Genomic DNA, 11,724 nt, shown 5'->3' with positions numbered 1-11,724 from the left:
GGAATTGCAGAGTGTATTTTTTAAAGAGAACTAATTATAAAACCACCTTAACATTTTAATGATAAATTAAAAGATTTCTGAGGAAAACGGTGATGAATAAAGGAATTTTAATCTAGTGAGATTTTTGTTTAGGATGAAAATTCCTGACAAACATTCAAATTAAGATATAATTTGAATTAATACTGAAGTTTTCGGTTGAAAATCTTTGTGGCCATTTTGAATCTTACAGGTATTGATGTTTTTGCCAATATCACCTAGTGCAGAAATGAATGATTGATAGCTCTTTTTTCCAATTACAGAATCTTCCACAGTTGATTGTAATACTGAATTCAGCAACTGCAGATCCACGGATGTTCTCCTTTAAGAAGCATCCAAAGTTTCTGTAGCAACTTTATGAAAACTTTGCCCATTAAAGTGGATATCAGAAGCTGCTGAAAAGTCACCACTTTTCAGGGGTGGGGTCTGGGAAAGGTTTGAATAGCAGTAAAAGCAAAGATGTGCAGTAAATTCCCAGAGAGGGGAAAGAGCTGTGTTGTGGTGGATTCTGTGGTAGATCCCTGGTGTCTGTAGGGTGGAGAGGAGCAAGATGGGGGGCTGCTGCAGGCAGTGAGGGGCAGTGCCAGCCCTGCTGGGCCGGGGACAGGCTGCTCCCCCTGGGACAGGGTTTTCCTCTGATCCATTGCTGGGGCCAGTTCCTCTGGGCCAGCACCCAAACCAGCTGGGCAGGGACTGCCAGGGTCACTCTGAGCCACAGAACTGGGGTTTGAGGGGTGCAGAGACCAAGTACAGCACAGACCAAGCCACAGTGAGAGTGCCACATCACCGAGGGCACTTCATCCCTTTCTAACGTTTATCTGTGGCTTTATAGAATTCACCAACTCAGCAGGTCCCAGCCAGCAGAGCAAGTCGAGTTCTTTTGTGCCGCGCATTTGCTTTGATAATTACTCTGAAGCAAATTGGTACATTTGTAGATCTAATTTTATACAGCTACTTAACTAATTACTGCTGTCAGGAGCAATTTCTCTCCGGTAGCAGCGCCAGCGGCCGCCCCACGGCCGGGCCCGGCGGTGGCACTGAGAAAAGCAAACTGAGGTACCTGTGTGAGCAGGGGATGACATCCCCGGGTTTGGGGCTCTCTTTTGCTCAGTGTCCCCAGCAGTGGCTGCTGCAGGCAGGGTCCCAGCAGCAGCAGAAGCCCGTGGGTCAGAGCAGAACCCGCTGCCGCCAGCCCTGGCTCAATTATCCAGAGACAATAATCAGATGGCTGCTGCTGCTGCTGGGGTTAATGGCACCTCTGAGCCTGTCAAGGGCTTGATTTAATGCGCCCCAGACCTGCAGTGGTGCAGGTGCCATTTCAGGCCCTCATTTAATTTAAGCTGCTTTAGTTGGCATGGCAACTAGTTGAGACATCTGGGAGACATTATGCTCGGGATTGAGATTTAGGAGGATTTGTGGCGTAGCAAAACAAAAATCTTATCGTAATAAAGTGCCAGAGTAATGCTTTTGGGTTTTTAAAAGTATTTTCCATTAAATTGAATGTAAAGATTTGTTGCAGGTATAAGGTAAACCGCAAATTTTAAAAGTCTGGTATAAATATTTAAAAGGAAAAGAAAAATTGCTAAAGGAAAAGAAAAATTAGAGGACTACAAATTATGGTGCTGCAGGTTGGTTTTTTTCTTTATGAATTCTTTATGAATGCAATTTTAATATTTTTTTCCTCAAAAAGTTGGAGATATTTAATTTATAAAATGAGTTTTTGTGTGGTGTTCTGTTGGCAGATGAACCCTTTGGGCAACAGGGATTTAGCTGGAGAGGGTTTGTAGAGCAACAGATGAAAGCAGAGCATTGACTGGGTAGAGATGAAAGAAAATGAGCATTCCATACGTGGCTGTATCAGTTAACATGGGGCAAATGTGTTTTACCTCCTTCAGCCACAAATGTGATAATAGCAGACTTGTGTTTCAAATGTGACTGCTAAACTAAGCTTTTAAAGCAGTGCTGTTTTTAATTAATGCCTGTAGTTCCCCCAGTATTTATTGGAATGCTTTCTCTGTGTGTTATTGTTGTCCCACAGCCAGGACATTGTCGGGATGGTCTCCATGCTATAGGGTGCAGCTTTCACCCTATTTCACTGCTTCTGAACCCCCCTGAACACACACAGGCCCCTCTGGGAGCCTCCTCCCCTCAGTCTCACTTGTAATTTGCCTTTCAGTAACTTTGTACAACTACCTTAGTGCAAACTCTCATGGACTAATCTGTTTTCTTTCACAAGCTGTTTTTTATTTTCATTCCTGTAAGAATTTGACCTCTGAAGCAGCTTTCTTCTCTTTAACTCAATAGTTCTGACCTGTAAGAGCTCAAGTAAGTAGGAGTTAGTGAATGTTTCAAGAGATTCTGTGCCTGTTGTGCTTCTCCTTAACCACTGAACTGCAGCTATGTTGTCACTGAGCTGATGCAGAGTGACCTCCATAAGATTATTGTCTCTCCTCAGCCTCTCAGCTCGGATCATGTCAAAGTTTTTCTTTACCAGATTTTAAGAGGTAATTTTTCTTCCTCTAAATTTAATGAAAATTGTGTAGTAGAATTTTTTTTTAATTTTTCTTAATGTTTATTCTCAAGACATTCTCATCTTGAATAAGCCTCCTGTAGGAACTTCTTTTAATGTCATATTTGAATAAATACCAAGCATGAATTATTGTAGCTACAAGAGCATGGCACCCCTGCTGCCGTAAAGCATTGTCAGGGAAAGAAAAGTCATGCTTTTAGAATCAAGGAACAAAATGGACACTTAGGCTGAACCAGATGGGTAAATATGGGTAATTATATCCCCTTAAGGCAAAAATTGTTACTGAAAAACAGAGCAGTAAGAAGTATCTGAAAATTCCAGAGTGGGGATTAGCAGAGTATCCATGCCATAATCAGAGAGATGATGCTTTGCTTTTGATTTGTTGTTTGTTGGATTTTTGGGGGGAGGGGGTTTTTATAAAAAGACTGCTAAATTCCTTTTCCTGTAGTATTTTATATACTCCAAAATTTTACCCTGTCATTATGTGGCTGATTGTGCACTAGTGGCTGGGAGTTACTCATTTAAAAACTGAGGCGCAGGCAAAGCCTTTGCTGATCAGGAATTGCCAGATCTTCTGGGAAAATGTTGTCAACCTTGAACTTCTTCTAAAAGAGAAAAAAAATATTTAAACTTTCTTTAACGTTTCAGGTCTGAAATATCTACATTCTGCTGGCATTTTACATCGAGACATTAAACCAGGGAACCTACTCGTGAACAGCAACTGTGTCCTTAAGGTGCTGCTTACATTAATTGAAGATGTTTGTGTGTGTATGTTGTTAATTTGTAAACAAAAACATTCAATGTGAACACTTTCCCTGAAAGTCCATGTAAATGGAAAAAAATCCTGCAGATTTTTTAAAAAGTAGAAATGAAGCAAACATCTGCCTTTCCCCTTTTCTCCCTGCCTCTGCCCACACCTCTGAAAGCCAGAGAGAGACAGTTCCTGAGTTTGGCTTGGGTGGGATGTCCTGTGCCTGGGAGGGCCAGGGGGTTCTCAGTGTCCCTGTGCTCCTCAGGGGAAGATGACACCAAATGTCCAAGGCACCTCCATTAACCTTGGGTATATGGAATTTTGGAGGACTGAGGTGTGTTGTACAGCCGTGCCAAACACAAAAATTCAGTATTGTTTACCGGGCTTTGCTAAGAATTCTAGTTGGCAAAGTTTGGTCACTTTTCTTAACCCTTCTGGTTCAAGACATTTTTAACAATTCTCCAAGCCCAAATGAGTAGAGCTGAATCTTTAATATTTTGAGACATGTCATGAGCAAATGAAGTTTGTTTGAGGTGAAATACTCCATAATACCCACAGGTTGGGTTTTTTGTAGTGCAAAACTTTTTAATCTTTCAGATTGTAAATATTGTAATGCCTACTTAAAATGTACTGTGATTTCAAATCAAATTGTAGGAAGTTTGAATGGCTGTGGAACAAAGCAATGTGATTTCCTCCTATCCCCTCTCCCCTGGCTTATGCAGTTACAGCAAATTATCTGATGTATTTAAGTGCTGGTTGGGGATCCCCTGCCTCCTTCCCAGAAGGTTGCCTATTTGAAATGCAGAAGGTGTTTTGGTTGTTTTAATTTTCTTATTTACCTTCTCAATTTAGATTTGTGATTTTGGATTGGCCAGGGTGGAAGAGTTAGATGAATCCCGGCACATGACTCAGGAAGTTGTCACTCAGTATTACCGTGCTCCGGAGATCCTGATGGGCAGCCGCCACTACAGCAATGCCATCGACATCTGGTCTGTTGGCTGCATCTTTGCAGAGTTGCTTGGGAGAAGGATATTGTTCCAGGCACAGAGTCCCATCCAGCAGGTATCCACCTCCCCTCTCCCTGCCAGCCTTCCTGCTGCCCCTGCTCCTGGAGGCAGAGCTGCACCTCGCGGGACCCAGGGGAGGCAACAGAGCTGGGAAAGGGCTGGAGAACTCCTGAGGGAGCTGGGAAGGGGCTCAGCCTGGAGAAAAGGAGGCTCAGGGGGGACCTCCTGGCTCTGCACAACTGCCTGACAGGAGGGGCAGCTGGGGGGGGCGGGCTGTGCTCCCAGGGGACAGGGACAGGATGTTGGTTCATGGTAGCTGGGGAGTCTGCTGCTCCAGTGGAGAGCATCCCGTGTCTGAGCTGTGTCCTGTGTGCTCTGTGCAGCTGGATCTGATCACAGACCTGCTGGGCACGCCGTCGCTGGAGGCGATGAGGACGGCTTGTGAAGGCGCCAAGGCACACATACTCAGGGGTCCTCATAAACAGGTACTGCAGGGCTGCCTGCAGCCACACAGCCCCAGCAGGCAGGGCTTGCTCTGGGCAGGGCGAGGCTTTCACAGCCTGACTGGATTCCCATGGCCTGTTGGTTAAAAACACGCGGCCTGGATGTTTGCTCTCAGAGCTGGCTGTGCCTGGGATCGGGGCTGAGTTGGGCACGGGGGGTTGTGGTGCTTGGGACAGGGACTGATCTGTGCTGACTCCACCTGCTCTGGGGACAAGGGGGCTTTTCACTAGTCAGGGGCAGTTCTGGCTTCTGCCTTGGGGGATTGTTGGACTTGATGACCCAGGTGAAAGTCCCTTTCTGAGGCAGCAGTGTTTTGACACCTACTTTGAATGAAGATGTTAAATTTACGTGTTAGTACTGGCAAGAGACATAAATTAAAATTGACAGTATAATTCATAAAGCCCTGGAGGGCTGCTGCACTGCCAGGATCAGGAGTGTTAGAGGTGGAATTCACCCCCTGCCCAGAGCCAAGGGCAGAACCTCCAGCACCCCAAGCCCAGAGGGTCCCTGCACACCTGAGCTGCTCGGGAAGGCCCAACAAGAGGCTGAAAGCTGAGATACAGCATTCAACACAACTGGAGTAAAAGTTAGCTTGGAAAAAGACACCAAACCGAAGGAAAAAGGCAGGATGGAGTCATTGTGCTGACTGGGCAATAAAAAGGGCAAATGCAATGTAGTGTTAACAGATACAAAGAAATGCTTGTGCAGGCATCTCTGGTGCGGGGATAAGGCTCTGTGGCTCTCCAATAGGGTCATTTTTATGATTGCTAACAAAATTAACAAAATTATTGGCCTGTACTTGCTCCAGTAGTTAAGTTTGCATCATTTTCTGCATGTTGAAGTAATCTCTCAGGTCTGCTCACTACAATAGTAGTTACCATAGAAATGAGCATTGCGTGTATATTCTGCTTTATTATTGACATGTGGGAGCTCTGCCACCCTGGCACTTTGGATCCACTACATAAAGTTGTCGCTGTTCCATTTCATGACAGGATTTTTTAATTTGAGCATTAATAACAGAAGGATTTCCTTCAGATTTTCTCTGCCACTTTTAAGTTAAGTTTATTTTTCTGCTATCGTGTGCTAGAAGAGTTGTGACTCCTAAAGCCAGTGTCTTATGACCCACAGGACGGTGGGAGTCCTAAAAAGCTAGTGAGGTGAAATGGTATAAAAAGTTTCCACTACAGATTTAATGTCCTGTAGCCACGAAGTTGTAAGAAATACACTCTAAGAGTTAGTTGTGTGTGTGTTGGGGAAAACAATGTTCATTCTCCCTGGAGTGCTGTGGGAGCTGGTGTGCTCATGGCACCTTGGAGACAGGGGATATAGAGCATCCAGGTGATGATTGGTATTTTTGTTTTCAACTTGAAGCACACTTCATGTTTGAGTGCAAATTTCTGGCTTTTCATATTCTGAAATGGAGCTTTTACTGGTTGTAAGTGGTTAAATGTTGCTGGTTTCCTAATTAGACTAACAGGGAGAGAAGCCCAAGTTAGAAGCGGGCGATTGCTTTGTCACACCGACTATTTTTACTCGCCGTAGGTGAGCGCAGTGGGAGAGAGGGGTGAGGCATTTTGCTGCTCTGTGCAAAAATAGATTAATGCCAGAAGTTTCTGATTAAACCCCCCCTACCCCACTGTGTGCTGGCAAAATGGGTATTTACATACTCTGTAGACTTTGTCAGTTTGGTATTTAAAAGTTCAAGTGAATTGTGTCCCTGGCGGCCCCAGGGGGAGCGAGCTGTCCCTGTCCCTGCTGACCCCCTTCTCAAAGGAAAACGTGTAGGGTCCATCCCCTGCCTGTCGTGATCCCCCTGCTGTGGGAGAGCAGGCCAGGAGGAGGAGAGTTACCAAACACTGCAGCTTTATATTCCATAGGCTGCCCTGAGAAACCAAGGCTGGGAAGTGCTCAGGGCTCTGTGTGGCACTTCAGGGTTAACTTCGACTGATGTCACTCTGGAGGCATAATTCTTATTTATACTGGGAAATTTACAGCAACCCTGACATCCAGTACAGTCCTTCTGTCACTGTCAGTCAGCTGTGGATTGCCTGGGCAAGGAAAAGCAAAGTAATCCATAATTTGGGAGGGATTGAGATTAAAAAAGGAACTACTGGAAATGATGGAGTTAATCAAACCCTGGAGCAGCTACAGCTGGGGGTGGTGTCTGTGGAGAAAAATACAGAAAGAAAAGCAGGTTTTTCCAGGGATTGCACCTGAACTAAGGGGAACAGTGATCAATTGGACCTTTATTACAGTTGCTGGGTTTTGTAATGGTGATTATTGTCATGCTGGAAAGCGTTAGGTACCACTTGTCCCCTGTAACAAGGAGTTTGTCCTTGCTGGCTGGAATAGCGCGTGCGGGAACAGGGTTCTCCTGCTGATGGATCTGACAGGACACTCTGTGCTTCTCTTCCTCCCATTCTCCCTACAGCCATCCCTTCCTGTCCTATATACACTCTCCAGTCAAGCTACACATGAAGCAGTTCATCTCCTTTGCAGGATGTTGGTCTTTGATCCAGTAAGTAGGACTGAAAATCACCTCTAATACTTCTGCTTTGAACGGTTTTTGTTGTCTGGTGCTTAAATGAGTGTTGTAAGTCAAGGACTGCTTTAGCTGGTTTCCTTCTACATGGCATTGCAGTACTTCTGGTCCATGAAAAAAGTAAAAATATCGTATAATTGGCTGATCAATTCCCCCTGGAATGGGGGTTTCAGGTTTCAAACCGAGTGGTCCTGGGAAGGAAGCCTGGCAGTGGGAAGGATGAGGCTGTGCATGACTCATGCTCTTTTCCGAGCTGGGTGTAGGTAGCAGAACATCAGCTACTTTGATGCAGTTCTAATTAGGGACACGGGGGTGTTCCTGGTCTTGCAACACACAAAAAATTCCTTCTGCATCCCCAATCACAGAACAGGATCGTTTTTCCACTGAGCATCTGTTTTTCTAATAAAAATGTGCTGCTGTGGATTTTGGATTTTGTTTCTTGGGACATTGTAGAGAATTGTCACAAGAAAATATGATATTGGAATTGATAATCTTAATGATTTCATTCCTACAGAACCCCCCCAATATTGCAAATGTAAAACAGAGTGACTGCAGTGCAAAGGAGGAGGCTGGGGGTTGATGAAGCATTTAGAAGCACTGCCTTTGGAGTGTATTTTTTTTAAACCTTAAGATTGCTTTGCTGAGCAGAACCGTGGAAATGTTAAACTATAACTTCCACATTTGAAAACCAAAAATTTCTTTCTGACTCCCTCAACAGTTAGAATGCTGTCTTTCCCAGCTTGTTTTGATTTATTGCAGGAGTCATAATTGTAAGGTTATCTGGAGAAAAAAGCCTTTGAAAGGCATGTTCCTGAGAGCTGTGTGCTCAGCGTTTGCCGTGGTGGCTGAGCCAGGTCGGTGCCACCCAGGCTGGTTTGTGAGCCTCAGCTCCCCTCTAGTGGCAGCTCCTTCCACACCACCGCGGGTTTATTAAGCACTGAGGATTAAGTGATGAGTAGTTCCTCACCTCACGCCTGCTCTCTTCCCTTCCCATGCTGCTCCCAGTCCAAAAGGATATCTGCTAAGGATGCCTTAGCTCACCCCTACCTGGACGAGGGCCGGTTGCGGTACCACACCTGTATGTGCAAGTGTTGTTTCTCCACTTCGACTGGCAGAGTTTATACCAGTGATTTTGAACCCATCACTAATCCCAAATTTGATGACACTTTTGAGAAGAACCTCAGTTCTGTTCGGCAGGTTAAAGGTGAGCAGGAGTTAACCTTGCACGTGCAGTTGTCCCCCTGCAGCGGGGGGATGTGGGATGGAACTGGGATGGAGTTGGGATTTGTGCTCTGCATCCACACAGTGACCCTGGTGCTGGTTTCTTTTAGATATTTTTCCATAGTAGACACTGGAAATAATTTCTTTTCACCAAAAGAACAGAATTGTAAGTGCACTGAGATGAGGCAGTGGCACAAGTATGAGCTGACCTGCAGAAGTCTGTGCGTTTCAGACCTCAGCAGTGCCCATCCCTGGTGCCCTGTTCCTCATCCTTTTGCTGAAGGATGGCTCTGGGGGAAGGGGAAGTCACTGTGTGGCCGTTTGGGGCTGTGAGGTGTGACCTCCACAGCTGTCCTGCAGCCTGGAGCTGAAGCGGAGCAGTCAGATTTAGAGAAGCTGGAGCTCTTCTATCCTCCCTAAAATGTACTCTCAATAAGGGAAGTTCTCTTTCCCTCCAGCTGACATTGGATTTTACTGAAGCCAGAAGTGTTAATGCTGTGTTGTTTTGTATTTTTCTCCCGTGTACAGAAATAATTCATCAGTTCATTTTGGAACAGCAGAAAGGAAACAGAGTGCCTCTCTGCATCAACCCTCAGTCTGCTGCTTTTAAGAGCTTTATTAGGTAACTGTATGTAATCACATCTGATATTAATTCCCATTTATTAGTAGTACAGAATTCACACATCCAGAATGTTTTAGGTTTTCAGTTCCTGAGATAGCAAGGGCCCATAGATAAAAACCCTTGTGAATTGTATTTATGAATTCTTCTAGAATTTTAAGTAAAACATGCAGAAGTTTCAAGTAACATTTTTGTGCAAAAGAACAGAAGTCAGATCTAAACTAGAACTGGGAAGGTTGGCAAGTTGAGTTTTGGCTGTGAAGCTGCAGGGTGAAGGCGCTGGAAGGAGGGACTGAGGGGTGAAAATGCACAGATAAAGGAATATTGGCTGTGGGTGCTGCTGTGGCCATTGTCGGGCTCAGGTGGGGTTTGGGGTTTGGTACTGGGATATTTGATCCCCCCGGGCTCGGGTTGGGTTTGGGCTTTGGTCCCAGGGGCTTTGGTCCCCCCGAGCAGGGAGCAGTGTCCCTGGCCCTGCAGTGAGCACTGAGCAGTGTCCCTGGCTCTGCAGTGGGCACTGACTGAGCACTGACTGAGCACTGAGCAGTGTCCCTGGCCCTGCACTGAGCACTGACTGAGCACTGAGCAGTGTCCCTGGCCCTGCACTGAGCACTGACTGAGCACTGAGCAGTGTCCCTGGCCCTGCACTGAGCACTGACTGAGCACTGAGCAGTGTCCCTGGCCCTGCACTGAGCAGTTCTCTCTGTGTCTGTGCAGCTCCACGGTCGCCCAGCCCTCCGAGATGCCGCCGTCGCCGCTGGTGTGGGAGTGACCCGAGCGCCCCGTACTACTGAAGATGTAATGTAGCTTTCCACTGGAGCCTGGGATTTGCAATTCTGGAGGTTAATCATGCTTGTACTGTAATTTTACTAATGAAGTTTTAAATTAACAACCACTACTTGTACAATATGAATAATACTTAGAAATGTACTAGACTTTTAATCTTGTAAAGTGGTTGTGCTTTTAGAAGAAAATATTTTACCCAGAGTTGCACGTGTTTTATGAATTCTAGTGCAGCTGTGATGGCTCAGCTCAGAACAAACAGAATTGAACCAAATTCGGGGAGGTTTTTTCTTTTTTTTTCCTTTTTTCTCCTTTTTTTTTTTATTGAAGTGAGATTGTACAAACAGATAGACATACATTTTGATATTGAGCCATTCCTGAAGATTTTGGGTTTTCTAAAACTAAGGAATACAGAAAACTTGACTGCGACCAATCATGAAGTCCCTCTGGGTGGCCGTGGCCATGGGAAGTGGCCACGTCCCCTGATACCCAACCCTATAAATAGCTTCTCACTAGAGCTGTGATGGTGATGTGTGCTGTTCTAAAATCAAATGTTGTGAGTAGAGAGAATGAGTTTGTGACTAGGAGAGACTAAACTTCTGTTTCCTTACCCAGTATAAATATATATATATATTTAATCTATTTTTATTAGAAGTTTTTCTGCTCTTTCTTACATAAAACCCCCCAGCATGCATCTTCTATGTGTGTAAATAATTCCATTTATGGGCTAATTTCAGAGATCCCTGACATCATTGCTGTATAGAGAGAAACTAGCTTGCACATTTTAGGTCTGTGAAATTTTGTGAGAACTTTTTCCTGCACTGGACAGTTGAGAGAAAAAAAAAAAGAAAAGGAAAAAAAAAGCACATAGGGAATTCTGTTAATTGTGTTCGTGTCTTTAGGCAGAGCTGTGGAAGTCTTGAAATGTCACAGTAGTAAATAACTTTTATTACTTTTTGGCTAATTCTTTTTCTGTTGGAACACTGAATTCTGTGCATATGTATATATGAACACAAATTGAAGGCCTCTACCTCCTGGAGTATACAACTTGGTTTGTTTACCTCCACATGATTTTTTTTTTTTTTAAGTTTAGTGTGGAGACTTGAAACTTGAATGTCCCTTCCAACTTTTGTATTTAAAACAAGACTAGAAAATTGAAGACTGTTTTTCACCTGTACAAAGGAATACTAAAAGGTGGTCTTAAAATTTGAGCCTTGGTCTGGAGAGAAACCATGGTGTTTGTTATGGACAATTAACTGTTAAAGTTATTGTAAGTTATCTGTATTTAGCAGAGTATTTTCAACAAGAGTGATCTGAGCTGGAATTGGAGACTATTAGTAAGTTATGTTTGGAAGTTTTAACTTCAATGAAGTAATTATTTGCTGTGAAAGAGACAAACATTAAATAACTGAACAAAGATGGTGCAATATCTTTGTTTTTTATGAGGCTCCTGAGAATAAAACCAACTGAAGCATTTCAATTCACTTGAATGAGAAACGTGTTTAATTATCGAGCCCCAGAAGACACTGGTATGAAAGGTAAAATCTCAGAGGTTGGTCAGTTAATGTGGCACACTTGCTGGTCACTTTGTAAAATGTAGATTTGGAGTACAGTGGTGAAAACATTAAATGTGACATTTGAAAATGCGGCGGTGGTGTCATTCTTTCCTGCCCGCTCTCCCCCGTCCCGCTCTCCTCTGGGGTGCAGCGGGTGGGAGGTGCCGCTCCGGCT

General features: G+C 44.4%; 1 protein-coding gene across 2 annotated transcripts in view; it reads left to right on the top strand.

Moving 5' to 3' along the window:
• Positions 1-11,641, top strand: part of NLK (nemo like kinase) — a 35,603-nt gene extending 23,962 nt beyond the window's left edge. For both annotated transcript variants that reach the window (XM_031059826.1, XM_031059827.1), the window contains 8 exons: positions 2,434-2,540; positions 3,215-3,300; positions 4,170-4,379; positions 4,708-4,809; positions 7,260-7,346; positions 8,376-8,574; positions 9,120-9,213; positions 9,928-11,641. In XM_031059826.1, the coding sequence (XP_030915686.1) occupies positions 2,434-2,540; positions 3,215-3,300; positions 4,170-4,379; positions 4,708-4,809; positions 7,260-7,346; positions 8,376-8,574; positions 9,120-9,213; positions 9,928-9,982 (940 nt within the window). In that variant the 3' untranslated portion in view covers positions 9,983-11,641. The remainder of the gene's footprint in view (positions 1-2,433; positions 2,541-3,214; positions 3,301-4,169; positions 4,380-4,707; positions 4,810-7,259; positions 7,347-8,375; positions 8,575-9,119; positions 9,214-9,927) is intronic.
• The last annotated feature ends 83 nt before the right edge of the window (positions 11,642-11,724 follow it).

Source organism: Geospiza fortis, unplaced genomic scaffold (assembly GCF_000277835.1).
Source record: "Geospiza fortis unplaced genomic scaffold, GeoFor_1.0 scaffold538, whole genome shotgun sequence".
NCBI classification, from domain to species: domain Eukaryota; kingdom Metazoa; phylum Chordata; class Aves; order Passeriformes; family Thraupidae; genus Geospiza; species Geospiza fortis.
This window is presented reverse-complemented; position numbering and strand designations above follow the sequence as displayed.